The sequence below is a fragment of the Musa acuminata genome, chromosome BXJ2-6 (assembly GCF_036884655.1).
Source record: "Musa acuminata AAA Group cultivar baxijiao chromosome BXJ2-6, Cavendish_Baxijiao_AAA, whole genome shotgun sequence".
Classification (NCBI taxonomy): domain Eukaryota; kingdom Viridiplantae; phylum Streptophyta; class Magnoliopsida; order Zingiberales; family Musaceae; genus Musa; species Musa acuminata.
In genome coordinates this window covers 10578830-10601378 of record NC_088343.1, presented here as the reverse complement: position 1 = coordinate 10601378, position 22549 = coordinate 10578830, and the positions used below count along the sequence as shown (strand labels likewise).

General features: G+C 40.6%; 3 protein-coding genes across 3 annotated transcripts; 2 read left to right on the top strand and 1 right to left on the bottom strand.

The window, feature by feature from the left end:
• Nucleotides 1-2378: 2378 nt before the first annotated feature.
• LOC135614757 (1-aminocyclopropane-1-carboxylate oxidase-like) lies at nucleotides 2379-3682 on the bottom strand. Its single transcript, XM_065112460.1, has 3 exons — nucleotides 3496-3682; nucleotides 3160-3395; nucleotides 2379-3067 (listed from the first exon to the last, which is right to left on the bottom strand). The coding sequence occupies exons 1-3, from the start codon at nucleotides 3595-3597 to the stop codon at nucleotides 2482-2484; spliced, it is 924 nt and encodes a 307-aa protein (XP_064968532.1). The 5' UTR covers nucleotides 3598-3682; the 3' UTR covers nucleotides 2379-2481.
• A 7858-nt stretch (nucleotides 3683-11540) lies between these two features.
• Nucleotides 11541-12863, top strand: LOC135613485 (1-aminocyclopropane-1-carboxylate oxidase-like). The gene is made up of 3 exons (XM_065110518.1): nucleotides 11541-11721; nucleotides 11822-12057; nucleotides 12150-12863. The coding sequence occupies exons 1-3, from the start codon at nucleotides 11620-11622 to the stop codon at nucleotides 12733-12735; spliced, it is 924 nt and encodes a 307-aa protein (XP_064966590.1). The 5' UTR covers nucleotides 11541-11619; the 3' UTR covers nucleotides 12736-12863.
• Nucleotides 12864-18064: 5201 nt separating this feature from the next.
• On the top strand, nucleotides 18065-19347 carry LOC135613484 (1-aminocyclopropane-1-carboxylate oxidase-like). The gene is made up of 3 exons (XM_065110517.1): nucleotides 18065-18230; nucleotides 18331-18566; nucleotides 18659-19347. Exons 1-3 carry the CDS (start codon nucleotides 18129-18131, stop codon nucleotides 19242-19244), a joined length of 924 nt encoding a protein of 307 aa, XP_064966589.1. The 5' UTR covers nucleotides 18065-18128; the 3' UTR covers nucleotides 19245-19347.
• The last annotated feature ends 3202 nt before the right edge of the window (nucleotides 19348-22549 follow it).

The following is a 22549-nucleotide window of genomic DNA, read 5'->3' as shown; positions in this document are numbered from 1 at the left end:
AAAGTCCATCGACTTCGTTGAAATTGGTGTACCATTATTTGGATTCTGAGCCTCTGCCCTACCAGCACAATCTCCGCTGCACACTGTTTCCTTCATAGTAATTTGAATGGCAGCCATATGACATATTATACAAGAGTACTCGCCTCCATGTCCTCTTGCCCTATGCCAAGGCCTTATGAACCCAACCTTACCTCCGCAAGTTGAGTCACCCCAGTTCCTCCATCAAATGCTTCTCTAAGGTAGGGTGCATAAGCCTCAAAGCTCCATTCGTCTTTGGCACCATGCAGGATGAGCCCACTCCATCAGAATGAGGGACCCATGGAACGACATGATCTCGCTCTTGCCTCTGTAAGAGTTCATGTCATTGACCTCTATCCAAAGAAAGCTCTATGCCTCCACTCCATATTTCATCTTCTATGCTGGCTCCTTTCATGCGGCTTGGGTACTTCGCCAAGGTACACCCAAATTGTTTCGCTCCGTGTTTTGCATTGAGTTGATGGTGGCTCTCGCGCCCACCATTCCACGGGTCAGCCCTCCATTGAGTCTGATCTCCATATCGACTCCAAGTGTGCCTTCATTTTTGTTGCCTTGAGTCGCTCCCCCACTTGATCTCGCAATGCATCCACCAATGCATTCTCTCAAGCGAGATCATGCAACAATTCTACACCGCTCGTTCGGTCCGTTGAGCTTTGTGAAGTTATTTTTGAGGTACTCCTCAACATGTGCGGTCCATTACACTTAGTTCTCCCTCTGAAGAGCTGGGACTTATCCCTCCTAGATATCTATCCCGTTGGAGCAACTTCTCTCTTTGCTTCCTTCTCTTTGAAGGTTTCGGAGATCACCATCCCCTTGGACTACTCCGCTTTGCTAAACAAATTGTGCATTGTTTTGCCTCCCGCAAACGCACTTACTAGATTGTGACTCCATGTTAATACAGTCCCTGCTACACCCTTCAAGGCCTAGCAACATGTTGAACTTACTGCACACTTCAACCTCCTACGGACGTATCATTCTCATACCGAAGAGAAAGTTTTAATGCTCCATTGCGCCGAGCTTCGGCTGCCATGGGATGGCCATGAACATTCCTTCATTCGTATACAAGACCTTGCATGAGTACCGAATTCTTCATGGTAGCAATTCCCCTCACCTTTGTGAGCTTTGCACAACTCTTTCGATTACTAAACAACCCATTACGCCTTACATTGTCTCATTCTTTACCAAGTGTCACGCTTGCCTTGAGCACTATCAAGTATAGTTGCCAACATTGAGCCATAGCTGAAACTAAGCCATCCTAACTTTTGTGCGCTACACTTTCTTCCCAACTTACTTGTTCTCGTGATGCCTCTTGCACGAAGGGTTGGTCATTCCTCTGAATGCCAAGCTCAGGTGTTTGCTCCTCTAAGCGACTCTATTTTCCTATATCTCCATGCTCGTTTTCCCCAAAACGGTCATGCGTGCCGGCAACCCTCAATGTAGCCTCGCTAGATCACCCACATTTGCAGGCCAAGTGTTTCTATGAGTGCTTGCCCCACTCTGATACCATCTGTCATGGACTTAGCTGGTTTTGACAAAGTCGTGTGGTACCCTTGTTTGTCCGTAAATGTCAGCCTCCTCGAAACCTCCCATGATCCCTTATGACCTACAAAAGAGAAAACGGGTTAGAGAAAGCACCTCACTCGAGATCCACAAGCAAACATCTAAGAAAACACTTCATAGCTAATACAAATTACAAACAAACTCTATAAGCTATGAACGATTATACAACAAAGGGTTAAAATGGTTCACTACAGACCGAAATCTCTCACAAGTGTCCACATGACACAACCTTTATTTACAAACCTAAAACGGCCACTTAACCCAACTAAAATAAGGCTATTAAGCCTTTGACCGTCCTTTTACATGTTGTGCAGAGCATAAATAAACCAAAAGACACGGGCATACATAAACATTACATCAAACATTCTATTTATAATTTTGTTTGTGACAGTTGGACAAAAGAGGAAATCGGTAACGAGATAATCGGTAGGTGAGCGAAGAAGAGAGACTACAATCATCAAACAACGAGGAAGGAGAAGTCTTGAAGTAAGAAAAGATTTGATATCATGATTAATTGAAGATCTTGTAAAGAGTCATGATTTTTTTCATTGAGGTGATGTGTAATTATACAAATTTTAAAATTTTTTTTCTTAATTATATACTCAAATTACTCAATTAAAATATACAGATTGATCTTTAAATTATATATTTATTTAAGATATAAGAAATACAAAAATATCATTTTATATTTATCTCTATCGTGATTTAAATAATATCATTTTATATTTACCTTTGTCATTATTTCTATTAACATGAAAGAACCGTAGAAATCAGAACATATGTGATCAAAGTCGAGAGGCTGACGACTCGTTTTATTCATTACATGCGTAGAATTCAATCGAAGGAACAATATATCTTAATGACCAACGTGCACTTTTGCTATCCTCACACGGCTCTCACCGCCGCGAACCGCGGCTCCTTGGCCAAGAACTTCTGCTTCACGTACACATCCATGTAGTTCCCGAAAACGTACTCAGGGTACAGCGCTGTAGCAGAGTCGTCCTTGTTGGTCCCTGGAGCGATGGTGGCCTTCAAGGAGGGGTTGTAGAAGGAAGCGATGGAGCGGCGGTTGCCGTCGCTGGTCGTCAGCACCCGGTGCCACACGCTCTTGTACCGCCCGTTGCTGAGGACTTCGATCTGGTCTCCCGTGTTGATGACGATGGCATTGGCCACTGGCTGCACGTCGATCCACTGCTCGTCTTTAAGGATCTGCAGGCCGCCCACTTGGTCGTCTTGGAAGAGGAGGATGACGCCGCCTGCGTCGGTGTGGGCGCGAAGGCCGTTCACCATGTCCAGGCGCGGGCACGGTGGGTAGTGGCTCACCTTGGTGCCGAAGAAGGGTTGATGCTCGCCGTTTCCGGAGAATGAGTTCCTGATGGAGCCCTTCTCGAACCCCAGATTCTCATCCATTACTTCCATCACCTTCTCAGCCAGCTTCCTCAGCTCTTCCCTGTACTCCTTCATGGTCTCCCTGCAAGATTGCGCATGAAGAGCGCATACGTTAGGCACTTATAACTACATATCAATTAGCCTGACGAGCCCTGCGTGGAAGTTGATGATCACCTGAACTCTGGAGGGTTGGCCGGCCACTCGTTGTCATCCTGGAGAAGGAAGACATCCTCCCAATCCACGTTATCCAAGGGCTTAGCATCGGCGGCGTCGCTTTCTTCTTCCACCAGCTTGTTCAACAGCTGCACAGGTTTGGACGCCTTGAAGCCCTCCGCTCTGAGCCTGTAGCACTCGGAGCACACCTTCTTCACGCGTTCCAAGAGCTCCACCGGAATCCCATGGTTCACCAGCTGCAAACAGGTCAGGTAGATTCCTCTGCTTTAGTACCAGCGTCAACTCGAAAAGATCCCAGTAAGGACAAAGAAGGAACCGGTCAAATGGGATGCAAACCTGAAAGAATCCCCATTCTTGGCATCCATTGGCAATCCGTGCCAAGGTTTCAGCTCTTTCCTTCCCCTCCAACTTCGAGAAATCGATGACTGGAATGGCCATTTCTAGCGAGGAGGAGATGATGCTCTGGTTGCAAATTATGCTTCTGTATTGCTTCTCGAATGGATCGGATGAAGAGAAATGGAACCAACTGGGACCTTTTATACTGCATCAAGCTTCCATATCAGATCTCACATACCAATCAGAGGAAATAACCGGGAACTAAGCCGTGTTCCTGGTCAAACCTTTTCTCCATGGTCAACTAAACCGCCATCTTGTCCCATCTACGAGGAGATCAGCTCATGAAATAAACGACCAAAACGTTACGATGCAGCTCGACTTTGGAAAATGTGAGGTCACGTCGATAAGATGTCTACCCAAAAATCCCCTACTATACCGAATGTTGACCGGCTTTGACTATGAACCCTACTCGAGGTTTCCTGGTTTCCATCGTGGCTATACGATATATTTCGTTTCTTCAATACATTGCTTACAAGCTCCTCCATGTTTTAAGTTTTAAGATCATGTACTCAAATTATTTAATCAAATTTATATTTAAATATAAGATTGATTGAGGATGTAACAAATATAAGAATATCTTTTTATGTTTACCTTTATTATCTTCTTCGATCATGCTCTCGTAAGATTGAGCTTTCGTCAATGATGTCAATCTTAGACCGACATTTTAAAAGGTAGTCGATGACTTTTATTGCTAATATGATCATCACAATGAATTAAAATTATACTTGATTCGAAATTTGAAAGAAAGTAAGGAGAGATTAACTATTGTTGATTGCATGATGGCAAATGACCAAGACGACAATGCCACAGGAGTAGTAATTGAAGCAAAAATGATTAGTAGGATGATTTGTGAAATTGATGATCGTTCATAAATGTTATCTTTATTTTGACATTCGATTAAACGTGCCCCTATGCTCATATCCTTTATAATGAACAAGTCAAGAAAAAATCCAATAGTATAATGGAGTTATTTCCTAAGTTGTGTGATTGAATTTATTTTCTGAGCTATTTGAGTTAAACTTACCATCATGGTTGGAGAGTTAATTGTGTAATATAGGATGATGTCTCCATTTATTATCCATGAGACTTCTTATTCAGTCATTTATTAAAGTTCTTGCTCCTTTAATTATCTCTTTCTTTGGATTTTTGATTGAATTAAGTTGTGATAGTTGGTCCTATCTTCATCTCTTCTTATTTCAAATACGTTTCATAATCAATCATCTTATCATATAGTTTTTAAAATAATATTGATGAGTCATGTGCTTGAATTGTTGTCACTAGTTTTTTATATAACATTGATGAGTCACGTGCACGAATTGTCATCACAAGTTTTTTATATTCGTCTCTTAGGCTATGAGAGTGTGAACAGTGATTTCTTCATCATCACTCAAGGAAAACTTATTAAAATCAAATTATCTATAATAATTATTAGATTTTATATATTATCAATAATAGTACTTTTCTCTTGGGGTTGCTTTCATTAAAGTAGAAAAAGACTTAACATTACGAGTGCGAGAGCGATTCACGAAGATGATTTATAACTTGGATCATGCTTCTATCATAATATTGTATGAAAGAGATTAGTAGCATTATAGAGCTAGTAACTGAGGTTTGAATGACTTGTAGAATAAAACGGTCTTGACATAACCATAGTTTATGGTTTGAATTTGGCATTAGGATTGGTTCTCATTGTACATGGATATCTTTGGGTGGACAATCGAAGGAGACATCATTATAACTTAGCAAATCATATCCAAAAAGAAGGTTGATAAATCAAAGTTACTAAGATATATAGTTGTCACCTTTGGAGAGTTAGAAGGGAATAAATGTTGTTGCATTAATAGAGATGAGTCTTGTAGGTGAAGAGCAAATATTGTTCCTTAAGGGAACAATCACTGCAGTATCTAAATTAGAAGAGGAAAAAGACATAATTGTTAAATAGTTAAAGGAATGGACACACTAGAGTAGTGGACAGCAGCAAATGATGCAAAGTTTGCCACATTGTGAATGTCAATGATGGCCTTGGATCAAATCAGATTATCAGAGAGGGGAACGATCTATCGTAGATTTCCAGAGGACTAGTTAAATCTGTGTGGTGGATGACTAATCAGATCAGTAAGAGAGAGGGGAACAATTGTCGAAGGCGGCAGATCAGATCAGTGTCACCGGAGGATTGATAAAATGATCGAGGTGGTGGAGCAAATCTGTTGCACGGATCATGAAGGGGAGATCACATTGTCATTATTGCTACGACGAGGAGGCAATGTCGTTGTTGCAGACCAACGATGACTGGTGTTGATATTGCTACATAACATATCACGAAGGGGAGATCGCATTGTCATTGTTGCGACGACGAGGAGGCAGTGTTGTTATTGCTGTAGCAACAACAACATTTATGGTTGAAGAGGAGCAACAGAGGAAGCTATGCCGAGCACGTTAGTGAGATGAGAAAATCAATGATGGAGGGTGATGGTAAGAGAGAAGAACAAATCTACGGTAGATTTGGCGTTGGAGAAGGACCGTTGGGCAAAAGAGAAAATCGGTAGTGAGGTAATCAATAGGTCAACGAAGAAGAGAGACTACTATCACCAGACAATGAGGAAAGGGAAGTCTTGAGGTAAGAAGAGCTATGATATCATGATTAATTGAAGAACTTGTAAAGAGTTATGATTTTTTTTTATTAAGGTGATGTGTATATATATAGATTTTAAGAAAATTTTTTTTCTTAGGACCTACAAAATAGAAAATGGGTTAGAGAAAGCGCCTCACTCGGGATACACAAGCTAACATCTCAGAAAACACTTCATAGTCAATGCAAATTACAAACAGACTTTACAAGTTTTGAACGGTTGCATAACAATGGGTCAAAATGGTCCACTATAGATCGAAATCTCTCACAACTGTCCACATGACACAACCTTTATTTACAAGCCTAAAACAGCCACCAAACCCAACTAAAATGAGGCTATCAAGCCTTTGACCGTCCCTCTAAAAGTTGTGCAAAGCATGAACAAACCAAAAGACACGGATATACAAAAACATTACATCCAATATTTTATTTATAATTTTGTCTGTGACATTCTCCCCCACTTATTCCTTCGACATCCTTATCGAAGCCTTTGCCGACACTACAACTCCTTGCCTTTGTTGAGTCTTCAATCTTCTGCTCTAACTATAATGTGCCTCTTGGCTCCCAACTGCTCTCCACTGCTATTGTTGAGTAGTCAAACTCTTGATCCGCCATGCTGCTTCAACTCGCCAATGACTTTGACTCTAGTGTGGGGTTGGATGAGTTGTGTTGATCCATGTTGGTTCATACAAATCCTTCGAATGAAGGAAAATACCATCCTTACTATGTGTCAGTCTCTCAAATGCCACATGCTGCTTGAACTGGGTGGATGCTTGTTGGAGCTTTGACGAGCATTGCCTCGCAAACTTTTAAAGCTTTTGGGTCTTTCCTCCATAAAATTTGCCCATCGACTCTTCTTTCACTTAGTTGTCCATTCCAAGTAGGTTCACATTACTTTCGCTTTCGATTAACATTTCGTTGGGAAATGAAGCGGACAATCTACTCTCATTAGCACTGATAATCGTTTGTGAGGATTTGACAACTATTGTCTTCAATTATCTTCGAAGAGTCTTTAAACCTGTGCAGAGCTTCTCTGCTAGATAGATAAGTGAATTGGAGTACTCGGTTTCACCCATTCTCTTAAAAGTTGAGAAAGTAAAGTTTACTTGACTTCGCTCGCCTCCTCTTGGGTTGTACTCAATGCATCAAGCTGGTTACTGGCCTTTGCCTACCCTTTGCTCACACTTCTGAAGCACTTGAAGTATTTGCACTCATTGCATTGCGTTAGTTATGGTGATTCTGTTGGGAAATCATTGGGGGGCGACATCATATGCGCAGCGGAAGAACAAGAAAACAAAATCCCCGATTCCCAAAAAGATGTTCGTTGTCGTGCGAAGATTGATGCGCAAAATCCGCGAAACACAAAACTGCGTATAGAGATTGTGTTACCTAGGGAGATCGTATATCCCTGTTTCCTTGCAGATCCTTAGGAGAGGGTGAAGGAGGTCAAGCGTCCTCCTCTCTAGCGATGATCCACACAGCAGGGTTGCGACGACGCTCCTCAAAACTCCAGGCCTATTCTGAGGTGGAGAGGGAGAGGAGAATAGAAAAGGCAAGCAAAGACTCTAGCCTATGAGGCTGTGAATCCCTCCTATTTATAGAGATCCCGTGTCAAACCCTAATGGGTCCTTCCCTAGTGGGTATTGGATCTGCATCCAATAAGACAAGGGCTCCGTCGAATATCTCATATCCGAACCTCTACTCATCGCAATGCCTACCATATGTGTGTGACCCTCTAGGCCCAATATCGAGCTGGCCGTGAGTCATACATGTCAGAACTCCTTCTAACTCAGTGAATTATTATCTCTGTAATAATTCACTCGACTCATCGACTACGGACGTACTAGGCCACTACGCCGTAGTCCCCAGATGATACAAGGGAATCCAATCCATTGGACCTGTCTGTCCTCAGTTACCATGTACCTATAGTCCCTCATCCATCTAATATCCCAGAGACCGTATATCGAGCATGGTGCTGTCAGACCCATACGGTTTCTACTCGAGTCTCGCTCTAATCGGATTCTCCCGGAGAACTCTTTCTCTCTCAACCCGAATGACCCTGGCCAGGGATTTGTCTGAGCAAGAACACATAAGATATTCCTCTCATGACGCCGAGAGTGGATGATCCTCTATTGACACTCAATAGCCCTCGTAAGGTCGACTACCACTCCCAATGACCAGCTGTACTAGATCTGGGGACAGCCAAACCTATAAGTCTGGTATCAAAGAGTGGAGCACTCATACAGGACATCCTTGTTGTCTCAAGTCTAAGGACCAGATACACCACTAGGACTACGGAATCGCTGTCTGACAATAAGGCATCATCAACCATCCAGCATTCCGTAAGCGGATCAATCAGTGAACTCATTCTCCAATGAGCACCTGTACTGTATCCCTAGTGTCCCTACACGAGCAGCTATGAGACCAGCTGCATCCATCATATGGACGGGTATACAGCACACCAGTCTATCCGGTTATCACGATGTCCCTCTCGAGTAACCAATGACCGGGATTATTTAGGATATGTGTTTAAAGGTGAATCGATCTCATTATCGTGATCTCATCACGATCCGATTCCCATTGCACAAATCTAAGGACATCACAATATATATATATGCATTTATGTAATAGTTATAAAGTGATATACGCCAAAATATAATAAGCAAAAAGATTCTGTATCAAGTCACACGTGCCATCACTCACGTGATTGGCTTGCTGGGCACCTATGACTAGCAGATTCACCTTCTCAATGCCATCGAACTTCTGGAATGCAGGAAGTTTTTCACCCCAACTTGGAGTAAGTCTCTAGTAGTTTTGGTTGCCTCTGGGATTGTACCGTCTTCTCCATCAACCCTACCGCCTACTCCATAGAGTAGCAAAGGTATAACATTGCGTACTGCTTGCTTCATTCCTTGGTCGTGCACTCTTGCACGACCCGAAGTTCTTCACTTTCGGCTATTTTGATGAGAAGCTTATTGACACCGGTCTCACAAAGTTCCTTAGCCTCTGCCTTTCGGCCTTGGCTCAGTACTTGGTGTTTGCCTTTGCATTCTCCCACCCCTCGGCCCCTTTCATGACCAAGCATTCTCCCTCTATAAGAAAAAGGGATCAATGACTTCACGGAAGTCCCACCTCTACGGTACCATGGCGTTGTCATGCCCATGGCCCTACTATCTGTCACCTCGCATCAGCATCCCTTTTTCTTTACGATCGATAGATATGTCTTTATGGCACTCCTCTAAGTCCACCTCCATTCTAACCGATGATTTGTTTTGGGTAGCTAAGTCCCTCTAGACTCGTCGTCGCTTCCTCGCCCCTTTCGACCCTTTGCTTCAACACCTCTGTGTTCTCCAAGCAGTTCCTCTTGGTCGATAGAAAGACAAATTATAACTCTCATGCATGACCTCTGCCATTATGTTGTAGGGTTCGTATTGATTCTATTCTCCTTAGCTTCCTTGGTTGCAACATTCGCTTACTCGGCCTGGTCCTCTTACTTGTCGGGCTCCCTTAAGCGAATATGAGCTCTTGAGCAGTCCAACTCTCCAGCCACTATGACTATACCTTTGCATGATTAAGTCCGTCCCATGGGATTCACTGCTACTTGCATTCGAACTTTTCCCTTGATGGTACATAGCCCTCATATGGTGATGACTAAGGCTTTTTCATCCGATGCAAAACTCGATGCACACACAGAAGACCCGCATATGTGGTACCACAACCTTAACTCCTTGAATCCATAGCCCTTCTTGCTATCGTGTTGTTCACTGAAGTGGAGCTCTCAATAGCTCCTGATCATACCTCCGTATGGTCCCTCACGGGACTATATTCCTGTGTGTCGTATTGTCGCTAATTATTCCACCATGATCCACTGCATCATGTTGCCTCCAGGTGACGTCTCCATTGCATTCTGATCCTTATGGGATGAACTCGGATTATGATCCCTCCATGTGTGTCCTCTGCTAACACATCGTAGGGCCTCTTCCACCTTCGATTTTGTTTGCTCCTTTGGCAATCGACATTCGTCCATTTGTTCTCAGGTCACACTCAGACGAAACACAGCTCTAGGACAATCCATCGCCTAGTAGCTCCCAAAGTCCACCGACTTCGCTGAAATTAGTGTACCATTATTTGGATTCCGAGCCTCTGCCCTACCAGCACAATCTCCGCTACACACTGTTTCCTTAAGGGTAATTTGAATGGCAGCCATATGACATATTCTACAAGAGTACTTGTCTCCACGTCCTCTTGCCCCGTGCCAAGGCCTTATTAACCCAACTTTGCCTTCGCAAATGACAGCCATAGGACCAACTATCACAACTTAATTCAATCAAAAATCCAAAGAAAAAGATAATTAAAGGAGCAAGAACTTTAATAAATGACTGAATAAGAAGTCTCGTGGATAATAAATGGAGACATCATCCTATATTACACAATTAACTCTCCAACCATGATGGTAAGTTTAACTCAAATAGCTCAGAAAATAAATTCAATCACACAACTTAGGAAATAACTCCATTATACTATTGGATTTTTTCTTGACTTGTTCATTATAAAGGATATGAGCATAGGGGCACGTTTAATCGAATGTCAAAATAAAGATAACATTTATGAACGATCATCAATTTCACAAATCATCCTACTAATCATTTTTGCTTCAATTACCACTCCTGTGGCATCGTCGTCTTGGTCATTTGTCATCATGCAATCAACAATAGTTAATCTCTCCTTACTTTCTTTCAAATTTCGAATCAAGTATAATTTTAATTCATTGTAATGATCATATTAGCAATAAAAGTCATCGACTACCTTTTGAAATGTCGGTCTAAGATTGATATCATTGACGAAAGCTCAATCTTACGAGCGCATGATCGAAGAAGATAATAAAGGTAAACATAAAAAGATATTCTTATATTTGTTACATCCTCAATCAACCTTATATTTAAATATAAATTTGATTAAATAATTTGAGTACATGATCTTAAAACTTAAAACATGGAGGAGCTTGTAAGCAATGTATTGAAGAAACGAAATATATCGTATAGCCACGATGGAAACCAGGAAACCTCGAGTAGGGTTCATAGTCAAAGCCGGTCAGCATTCGGTATAGTAGGGGATTTTTGGGTAGACATCTTATCGACGTGACCTCACATTTTCCAAAGTCGAGCTGCATCGTAACGTTTTGGTCGTTTATTTCATGAGCTGATCTCCTCGTAGATGGGACAAGATGGCGGTTTAGTTGACCATGGAGAAAAGGTTTGACCAGGAACACGGCTTAGTTCCCGGTTATTTCCTCTGATTGGTATGTGAGATCTGATATGGAAGCTTGATGCAGTATAAAAGGTCCCAGTTGGCTCCATTTCTCTTCATCCGATCCATTCGAGAAGCAATACAGAAGCATAATTTGCAACCAGAGCATCATCTCCTCCTCGCTAGAAATGGCCATTCCAGTCATCGATTTCTCGAAGTTGGAGGGGAAGGAAAGAGCTGAAACCTTGGCACGGATTGCCAATGGATGCCAAGAATGGGGATTCTTTCAGGTTTGCATCCCATTTGACCGGTTCCTTCTTTGTCCTTACTGGGATCTTTTCGAGTTGACGCTGGTACTAAAGCAGAGGAATCTACCTGACCTGTTTGCAGCTGGTGAACCATGGGATTCCGGTGGAGCTCTTGGAACGCGTGAAGAAGGTGTGCTCCGAGTGCTACAGGCTCAGAGCGGAGGGCTTCAAGGCGTCCAAACCTGTGCAGCTGTTGAACAAGCTGGTGGAAGAAGAAAGCGACGCCGCCGATGCTAAGCCCTTGGATAACGTGGATTGGGAGGATGTCTTCCTTCTCCAGGATGACAACGAGTGGCCGGCCAACCCTCCAGAGTTCAGGTGATCATCAACTTCCACGCAGGGCTCGTCAGGCTAATTGATATGTAGTTATAAGTGCCTAACGTATGCGCTCTTCATGCGCAATCTTGCAGGGAGACCATGAAGGAGTACAGGGAAGAGCTGAGGAAGCTGGCTGAGAAGGTGATGGAAGTAATGGATGAGAATCTGGGGTTCGAGAAGGGCTCCATCAGGAACTCATTCTCCGGAAACGGCGAGCATCAACCCTTCTTCGGCACCAAGGTGAGCCACTACCCACCGTGCCCGCGCCTGGACATGGTGAACGGCCTTCGCGCCCACACCGACGCAGGCGGCGTCATCCTCCTCTTCCAAGACGACCAAGTGGGCGGCCTGCAGATCCTTAAAGACGAGCAGTGGATCGACGTGCAGCCAGTGGCCAATGCCATCGTCATCAACACGGGAGACCAGATCGAAGTCCTCAGCAACGGGCGGTACAAGAGCGTGTGGCACCGGGTGCTGACGACCAGCGACGGCAACCGCCGCTCCATCGCTTCCTTCTACAACCCCTCCTTGAAGGCCACCATCGCTCCAGGGACCAACAAGGACGACTCTGCTACAGCGCTGTACCCTGAGTACGTTTTCGGGAACTACATGGATGTGTACGTGAAGCAGAAGTTCTTGGCCAAGGAGCCGCGGTTCGCGGCGGTGAGAGCCGTGTGAGGATAGCAAAAGTGCACGTTGGTCATTAAGATATATTGTTCCTTCGATTGAATTCTACGCATGAGAAGAACGTTTGTTTGTATCAGATTAATTCTTTATGTAATGAATAAAATTAATCGTCTGCCTCTCGACTTTGATCATATTATATATGTTCTGATTTTTTTTGTTATTTTATGTTGATAAAAGATCATGACAAAGATAAACATAAAATAATATTTTAAATATTTTAAATAAATATATGATTTATATGATTTGATTGAGTAATTTGAGTATATAATTAAGAAAAATCCCTCTCTAAATCATCACTCTTTACAACAAGTTCTTCAATTGATAATGGTATCAAAGCTCCGCTTTTCGATTTTTGTTTTTTTTTTCTGTCCGACGATAGTAATCTCTCCTCTTTGTTGACCTGCCACAGCGATTATCTCGCTGCTCGTTGACTCTTTTGCCCAGCAGTCCTTCTCCTATGCTATCTATCACAGATTTGTTCTTCTCGCTCATCACCGTCCTCCGTCATTGATTTGCTCTTCTTGCTGACCTGTTTGGCATAGCTTCCTCTGTTCCTCCTCTTCACCCACCGCTTTTGTTGTTGCTGCAGTAACAACATCATCACCTCCTTTGCAGCAACCACAGCACAGTCATCATCGATCAACAGCAACACCGCCTCCTCGCCGCAGCAGCAACGACAATGCGATCTCCCCTTCGTGTTATGCTCTGTAGCAACAGCAGCACCAGACGTCGCTGATCTACTGCAATAGCTGCCATCGCCTCCTCGCCGCAGCAACAACGACAGTGCGATCTCCCCTTAGTAATTTGTGCAACAGATTTGTTCCACCACCTTGATGATTTGATCAATCCTCTGGCGATGCCGTTCTAATTTACCCACCATCGACGATCGTTCCCCTCTCCATTGCTGATCTGATCAGTCATCCATTTCGCTAGTCTGACCAGTCCTCCAATAATATGCAGCAGATCATTCCCCTCTCTGACAATTTGATTTGATCAGTCCTTCATCCTTTCCATGCAAGGACTTCTCCACTCGTCTACAATTTGCATCGGGACTCCTTGTTGATCTATTTCCTCGTCGCTACACCGACGATTCTTCCTCCGCCCTAGATCAACAACATTAGCCATCAGTTGCTTCCTCCTGACTAACTTTCGTTGGCTTCTTCAGTGGCATCATCTTTTCGTGTGACCCATATCGCACGGGTGCCAAGGCCATCGATGACATTGCACAATGTGCCATCTCTAACATGTCAAACTTTGCATCATCTGCTACTATTTACTACTCTAGCGTGTCAATCTCCTCCGACTACTTAACAATCTTATCTTCTTCCTCTTATAATTTTGACACTCCGATAATTATTCCCTTAGGGAACAATATTTATTTTTCACTTACAAGCTCATCTCTACTAATACAATAATTTTGATCCCCTTCGAACTCTCCAAAAGTATAAATTGCAGTTATATTAAGATTATCTTATTTAACAAGTCATTCAAGTCTTAGTTACTAGTTCTATAACACCGTTAATCTCTTTATGTAGCACTGTGATAGAATCATGATCCAAGTTACAAACCATCTTCATGAATTGCTCTTGCACTCGCATGCTAAATCTTGTCCGTCTTAATAAAAACAATCCAAGAGAAAAATACTATTGTTAATTATATGTAAAATATAAAAATTATTATAGATCATAGTCTCAATAGTCTAAGAGATGAATACAAGAAACTAACTATAGTACTTCGGGTATGTGACTCACAAATATCTTTTGAAGAACTATATGATAAGATAATTGATTAAAAAAATATATTTATAACAAAAGAACAGAAATATGAGACCAATTATCATAGCTCAATTCAATCAAAAATCTAAAAGAAAAAAGACATTCAAGCAACAATAACTGCAATAATGGATCATAAGTCTCTTAAACCTAAACATATGGGTACATAAAGTCATCATCATCTATTACAAACTCTTTGGGAAATTCAACTCAAACAACTCAAGAAATAATTTCAACTACATAACTCAAGAAATAACTCCTTTGCACTATTAAATTTTTTTCATAACTTTTTATTATAAAAGATATAAGCACAGGGGCATCTTTAGTCTGGGATCATAATAAAAAATAATATTTACGAATGATCATCAACGTCACAAATCACCTGATCAATCGCTTTTACTTTAGTTACTGCTCCAATCGATATATGGTATTGTCACATTGGTCATCTATCATTCTCCATTCAAGATTAGCTAATCTCTTGTTACTTTCTTCTAAATTTCAAATCAAGTAGAATTATAGTTCATTGTGATGCTTGTTAATATTTCTCACCAACTAGCAAATTCTTTTACAAAGCCTTTCACTCATACGATGTTTTAATTATATTTGTCCAAGATTTCAAAATTGACATCCTTGATAAAAGTTAAAGCTTAGGGCATGATAGAAGATCATGGAAGAAGTAAACATGGAATAATATTCTTATATTCCTTTTGTCTTCAATCAATCATAGGGGCATCTTTAATTCAAGGTCAAAATAAAGACAACATTTTGAATGATCATCAACTTCACAAATCATCTAACCAATCATTTTTGCTTCAATTAAGATATATTATTCCTTTGATTTAATTCTTTGCATGTAATGAATAAAACGAATCCTAAGCCTCTCGACTTTAATCATCTATGTTCCGAATTCTACGGTTCTTTCATGTTAATAGAAATAATGACAAAGGTAAATATAAAATGATATTTTTTAGTTCTTATGTCTTAAATAAATTTATAATTTAAAGATCAATCTGTATATTTTAATTGAGTAATTTGAGTATATAATTAAGAAAAAAAATTTCTTAAAATCTATATATATACACATCAACTTAATAAAAAAAAATCATGACTCTTTACATGTTTTTCAATTAATCATGATATCATAGTTCTTTTTACCTCAAGACTTTCCTTTCCTCATTATCTGGTGATAGTAGTCTTTTTCTTCGCTAATATACCGATTAGCTCGCTATCGATTTCCTCTTTTACCCAACGGTCCTTCTCCAACACCAAATCTATCACAGATTTGTTCTTCTCTCCTACCACCGCCCTCCATCATTGATTTTCTCATCTCACTAACATGCTTGGCATAGCTTACTCAGTTGCTCCTCTTCACTCATAAATATTGTTGTTGCTATAGCAACAATAGCAATGCCTCCTTGTCATAGCAACAATGACAATGCGATCTCCCCTTCATGATATGTTCTGTAGCAATAGCAACACCAGTCATCTTTGGTCTGCAACAACGACACTGCCTCCTCGTCGTAGTACTAATGACAGTGCGATCTCCCCTTCATGACCTGCGCAACAGATTTGCTCCACCACCTCGATCATTTTATCAATCCTCTGGTGACACCGATCTGATCTGCCGCCTTCAATGATTGTTTCCCACTCCATTGCTGATCTAGTCAGTCATCCACCACACTGATTTCACTAGTCCTCTGGCAATCCATAGTAGATCATTCCCCTCTCCGATAATCTGATTTGATCATTCCTTTATCCTTTCCCCATAAAGACTCCTCCACTAATCAATAATTTGCATTGTGACTACTTGTTGATCTATTGTCTCGTCATTGCACCTATGATTCTTCCTCTGCCCTAGATTACCAACATCAGCCATTAGTGCAACATAAGCATTGCTTCCTTCGGCTTCTTCAATGACATCATCTTTTCTTGTGACCCACCGTAGGAGTGCCAAGGCCATAAGTGATATTTCACAATGTGGAAAACTTTGCATCATCTGCTACCGTCCACTACTCTAGTATGTCCTCTCCTCTTACTATTTAACAATAATGTCTTCTTCCTCTTCTAATTTTGATACTCAGGTGATTATTCCCTTAAGGAACAATATTTGCTCTTCACCTACGAGACTCATCTCAATTAATGCAATAACATTGATTCATTTCAAACTCTCCAAAGGTGACAACTATACATCTCGGTAAGTTCTATCGATGACATCATTGATATGACTTGCTAAATTATATCGATGGCTCCTTTAATTGTCCACCCAAAGATCTCTATGTACAATGAGAATCAATCCTAATGGCAAATTCTAACCACAAATTATGGTTATGCCAAGACCGTCTTATTTTATATGTCATTCAAGCCTCAATTATTGACTCTATAGTACCACTAATATCTTTCATGTAATATTGTGATAGAAGCATAGTCCTAAATTATAAACCATCTTCGTGAATCACTCTCGCACTCGCAAAACTAAGTCTTTTTTATATTTTGATGAAAACAACCCAAGAGAAAAGTATTACTATTGATTATATATAAAATCTAAAAATTATTATAGTTAATTTGATTTTAATAAGTTATCCCTCGTGTGATGAAAAAGTCACTGTTCATACTTCCAATAGCCTAAGAGACGAATATAAAAAACTAGTAAAAACAATTCGAGCACGTGAATCATCAATATTATTTGAATAACTATATGACAACATGAAACATATTTAAAACAAGAAGAGATAAAAATATGACCAACTATCATAATTTAATTCAATCAAAAATCCAAAGGAAAAGACTATTAAAGTAGCAAGAACTTCAATAAATTACTGAACGAAGTCTCCTAAACACCTGGATAATAAATAGAGTCATCATCATTTATTACACTATTAAATCTTGATAGTAACTTCAACTCAAATAGCTCATGAAATAAATTCAACTACATAATTCATGAAATAACTCCATTACATTATTGAGTTTTTTCTTGACTTGTTTACCGTAAAGGATATGAGCACAAGATTGACATCATTGACGTAAGCTCATCTTACGAGAGCATAATCGAAGATCATAATAAAAGTAAACATAAAAAGACATTCGTATATTTCTTACATCCTCAATCAATATTATATTTAAATATAAATTTGATTAAATAATTTGAGTACATGATCTCAAGACTTAAAACATGCAATGAGCTTGTGAGAATTGTACTGAAGAAACGAAATATGTCGTATAGCCACGATGGAAACCAGGAAGCCTCGAGTAGGGTTCATAGTCAAAGCCGGTCAACATTCGGTATCGTAGGAGGATTTTGGGTAGACATCTTATCGACGTGACCTCACATTTTCCAAAGTCGAGCTGCATCGTAACGTTTTGGTCGTTTATTTCATGAGCTGATCTCCTTGTAGATGGGATAAGACGGCGGTTTAGTTGACCATGGAGAAAAGGTTTGACCAGGAACACGGCTTAGTTCCCGGTTATTTCCTCTGATTGGTATGTGAGATCTGATATGGAAGATTGATGCAGTATAAAAGGTCCCAGTTGGCTCCATTTCTCTTCATCGATCCATTCGAGAAGCAATACAGAAGCATAATTTGCAACCAGAGCAACATCTCCTCCTCGCTAGAAATGGCCATTCCAGTCATCGATTTCTCGAAGTTGGAGGGGAAGGAAAGAGCTGAAACCTTGGCACGGATTGCCAATGGATGCCAAGAATGGGGATTCTTTCAGGTTTGCATCTCACTTGTCCGGTTCCTTCTTTCTCCTAACAGGGATCATTTCGAGTTGACGCTGGTACTAAAGCAGAGGAATCTACCTGACCTGTTTGCAGCTGGTGAACCATGGGATTCCGGTGGAGCTCTTGGAACGCGTGAAGAAGGTGTGCTCCGAGTGCTACAGGCTCAGAGCGGAGGGCTTCAAGGCGTCCAAACCTGTGCAGCTGTTGAACAAGCTGGTGGAAGAAGAAGGCGACGCCGCCGATGCTGAGCGCTTGGATAACGTGGATTGGGAGGATGTCTTCCTTCTCCAGGATGACAACGAGTGGCCGGCCAACCCTCCAGAGTTCAGGTGATCATCAACTTCCACGCAGGGCTCGTCAGGCTAATTGATATGTAGTTATAAGTGCCTAACGTATGCCCGCTTCATGCGCAATCTTGCAGGGAGACCATGAAGGAGTACAGGGAAGAGCTGAGGAAGCTGGCTGAGAAGGTGATGGAAGTAATGGATGAGAATCTGGGGTTCGAGAAGGGCTCCATCAGGAACTCGTTCTCCGGAAACGGCGAGCATCAACCCTTCTTCGGCACCAAGGTGAGCCACTACCCACCGTGCCCGCGCCTGGAAATGGTGAACGGCCTTCGCGCCCACACCGACGCAGGCGGCGTCATCCTCCTCTTCCAAGACGACCAAGTGGGCGGCCTGCAGATTCTTAAAGACGGGCAGTGGATCGACGTGCAGCCAGTGGCCAATGCCATCGTCATCAACACGGGAGACCAGATCGAAGTCCTCAGCAACGGGCGGTACAAGAGCGTGTGGCACCGGGTGCTGACGACCAGCGACGGCAACCGCCGTTCCATCGCTTCCTTCTACAACCCCTCCTTGAAGGCCACCATCGCTCCAGGGACCAACAAGGACGACTCTGCTACAGCGCTGTACCCCGAGTACGTTTTCGGGGACTACATGGATGTGTACGTGAAGCAGAAGTTCTTGGCCAAGGAGCCGCGGTTCGCGGCGGTGAGAGCCGTGTGAGGATAGCAAAAGTGCACGTTGTTCATTAAGATATATTGTTCCTTCGATTGAATTCTTCGCATGTAATGAATAAAACGAGTCGTCAGCCTCTCGACTTTGATCACATATGTTCTGATTTCTATGGTTCTTTCATGTTAATAGAAATAATAACAAAGGTAAATATAAAATGATATTCTTTAAATCACGATAGAGATAAATATAAAATGATATTTTTATATTTCTTATATCTTAAATAAATCTATAATTTAAAGATCAATCTGTATATTTTAATTGAGTAATTTGAGTATATAATTAAGAAATATTTTTTTCTTAATGAAAAAAATCATGACTTTTTACAAGTTCTTCAATTAATTATGATATCAAATCTTTTCTTACTTTAAGACTTCTCCGTCCTCGGTGATCATAGTCTCTCTTCTTCATTGACCTACCGTTTACCTCGCTACTGATTTTCTCTTTTGCCCAATGATCCTTCTCCAACACCAAATCTATCATAGATTTGTTCTTCTCTCCTACCACCACCCTCCATCATTGATTTTCTCATCTCATTAACATGCTCGGCATATCTTCCTATTTTGCTCTTCACCCATAAATATTGTTGTTTTTGCAATAGCAAAAACAACACTGCCTCCTCATCGACGCAACAATGACAATACGATCTCCCCTTCGTGATATATTCCGTAGCAATAGCAACACCAGTCATCATTGGTCTGCAACAATGACACTGCCTCCTCGTCATAGCAATAATGACAGAGCGATCTCCCCTTCATGATCTGTGCAACAGATTTGCTCCACCACCTCAATCATTTTATCCATCCTCCAGTGACACTGATTTGATCCGCTGCCTTCGACGATTGTTCCCCTCTCCATTATTGATCTAATCAGTCATCAACCACATTGATTTGACTAGCTTCTATCATGGATTTAGCTTGTTTTGCCTATGTCTTACGGTACCCTTGCGTGTCGATCTGCAAATGTCAACTTCCCTGAAACCTTCCATGATCCCTTAGGACCTACAAAAGAGAAAATGAGTTAAAATGTCTCACTCGGGATCTACAAGCAAACATCTCAGAAAACACTCCATAGCCAATGTAAATTATAAACAGACTTTACAATCTTTGAATAATTGCACAACAAAGGGTCAAAATGATCCACTATAGACCGAGATTTCTTACAAGTATCCACATGATACAATCTTTATTTACAAACGAAAAACGACCACCAACCCCAACTAAAATGGGGTTATAAAGTCTTCGACCGTCCCTCTACATACTATGCAAAGCATGAACAAATCAAACGATATGGACATACATAAGTATTACATCAAATATCCTTTTTAAAAGTTTATCTGTGACACTCTAGCAATCTACGATAGATCTTTCCCCTCTCTGATAAGCTAATTTGATCTAAGGCCATCATTGACACTTCTTAATGTGGCAAACTTTGCATGCTACTGTCCACTACTTTGGTGCATCCTTTCCTCTGATTATTTAACAATTATATCTTCTTCCTCTTCTAATTTTGATACTCCAGTGATTATTCCCTTAAGAAACAATATTTGCTCTTCACCTACAAGAATCATCTCTATTAATGCAATAATATTGATTCCATTCGAACTCTCCAAATGTAGCAACTATACATCTTAGTAAGTTTGATTTATCAACCTTCTTTTTGGATATGATTTGCTAAGTTATATAGCTGGCTCCTTCAATTGTCCACCCAAAGATATCCATGTACAATGAGAATCAATCCAAATAGCAAATTCTAACCATAAATTATGGTTATGTCAAATCCATCTTATTCTACAAGTCATTCAGTTTCTAGCTCTATAATACCACTAATCTCTTTCATTCAATATTATGATAGAACCATGGTCCAAGTTATAAACCATATTCGTGAATCTCTCTCGCACTCATAATGCTAAGTCTTTTTCTAATTTGATGAAAGTAACAAAAGAGAAAAGTACTATTATTGATTATATAAAAAAAATTAACAATTATTATATATAATTTGATTTTAATAAGTTATCCTTAGTGATGAAGAAATCATTGTTCACACTCTCAATAGCCTAAGAGATGAATATAAAAAACTAGTGACAATAATTCGAACATGTGACTCATCAATGTTATATAAAAAACTAGTGACAACAATTCGAGCACGTGACTCATTAATGTTATTTGAAAAACTATATGATAAGATGATTGATTATGAAACATATTTGAAATAAGAAGAGATGAAGATAAGACCAACTATCACAACTTAATTCAATCAAAAATCCAAAGGAAAAGACAATTAAAGCAGCAATAACTTCAATAATGATTGAACAAGAAGTCTCCTAAACACTTGGGTAATGAATAGAGTCATCATCCTCTGTTACACTATTATCTATACATGATGGTAAGTTCAACTCTAATAGCTCAGAAAATAAATTCAACCACACAACCTAGGAAATAACTCCATTATACTATTGAATTTTTTCTTGACTTGTTTATTGTAAAGGATCTGAGTACAAGCGCATGTTTAATCGAATGTTAAAATAAAGATAATATTTATGAATGATTATCAATTTCATAAATCATTCAACCAATCATTTTTGCTTCAATTACTACTCCAATCAATGTGTGACATCATCGTCTTGATCATTTGTCATCATGCAATCAACAATAGTTAATCTCTCCTTACTTTCTTCCAAATTTCAAATCAGGTAAAATTTTAATTCATCGTGATGATTGCATTAGCAATAAAAATCATCGACAACCTTTTGAAATGTCGGTCCAAGATTGACATCATTGACGTAAGCTCAAATTACGAAAGCATGATCGAAGATCATAATAAAGATAAACATAGAAAGACATTCTTATATTTGTTACATCCTCAATCAATCTTATATTTAAATATAAATTTGATTAAATAATTTGAGTACATGATCTCAAGACTTAAAACATGGAATGAGCTTGTGAGCAATGTACTGAAGAAACGAAATATGTCGTATAGCCACGATGGAAACCAGGAAGCCTCGAGTAGGGTTCATAGTCACAGCCGGTCAACATTTGGCATAGGAGGGGGTTTTGGGTAGACATCTTATCGACATGACCTCACATTTTCCAAAGTCGAGCTGCATCGTAACGTTTTGGTCGTTTATTTCATGAGCTGATATCCTCGTAGATGGGATAAGATGGCGGTTTAGTTGACCATGGAGAAAAGGTTTGACCAGGAACACGGCTTAGTTCCCGGTTATTTCCTCTGATTGGTATGTGAGATCTGATATGGAAGCTTGATGCAGTATAAAAGGTCCCAGTTGGCTCCGT

Bases quoted from the DNA above. Each gene is read 5' to 3' on its own strand.
- LOC135613484 (XM_065110517.1), top strand. From the start codon at position 18,129: ATGGCCATTCCAGTCATCGATTTCTCGAAGTTGGAGGGGAAGGAAAGA. The intron at 18,231-18,330 runs GTTTGCATCTCA...ACCTGTTTGCAG, and splicing joins AAGAATGGGGATTCTTTCAG to CTGGTGAACCATGGGATTCC. The intron at 18,567-18,658 runs GTGATCATCAAC...GCAATCTTGCAG, and splicing joins GCCAACCCTCCAGAGTTCAG to GGAGACCATGAAGGAGTACA.
- LOC135613485 (XM_065110518.1), top strand. From the start codon at position 11,620: ATGGCCATTCCAGTCATCGATTTCTCGAAGTTGGAGGGGAAGGAAAGA. The intron at 11,722-11,821 runs GTTTGCATCCCA...ACCTGTTTGCAG, and splicing joins AAGAATGGGGATTCTTTCAG to CTGGTGAACCATGGGATTCC. The intron at 12,058-12,149 runs GTGATCATCAAC...GCAATCTTGCAG, and splicing joins GCCAACCCTCCAGAGTTCAG to GGAGACCATGAAGGAGTACA.
- LOC135614757 (XM_065112460.1), bottom strand. From the start codon at position 3,597: ATGGCCATTCCAGTCATCGATTTCTCGAAGTTGGAGGGGAAGGAAAGA. The intron at 3,396-3,495 runs GTTTGCATCCCA...ACCTGTTTGCAG, and splicing joins AAGAATGGGGATTCTTTCAG to CTGGTGAACCATGGGATTCC. The intron at 3,068-3,159 runs GTGATCATCAAC...GCAATCTTGCAG, and splicing joins GCCAACCCTCCAGAGTTCAG to GGAGACCATGAAGGAGTACA.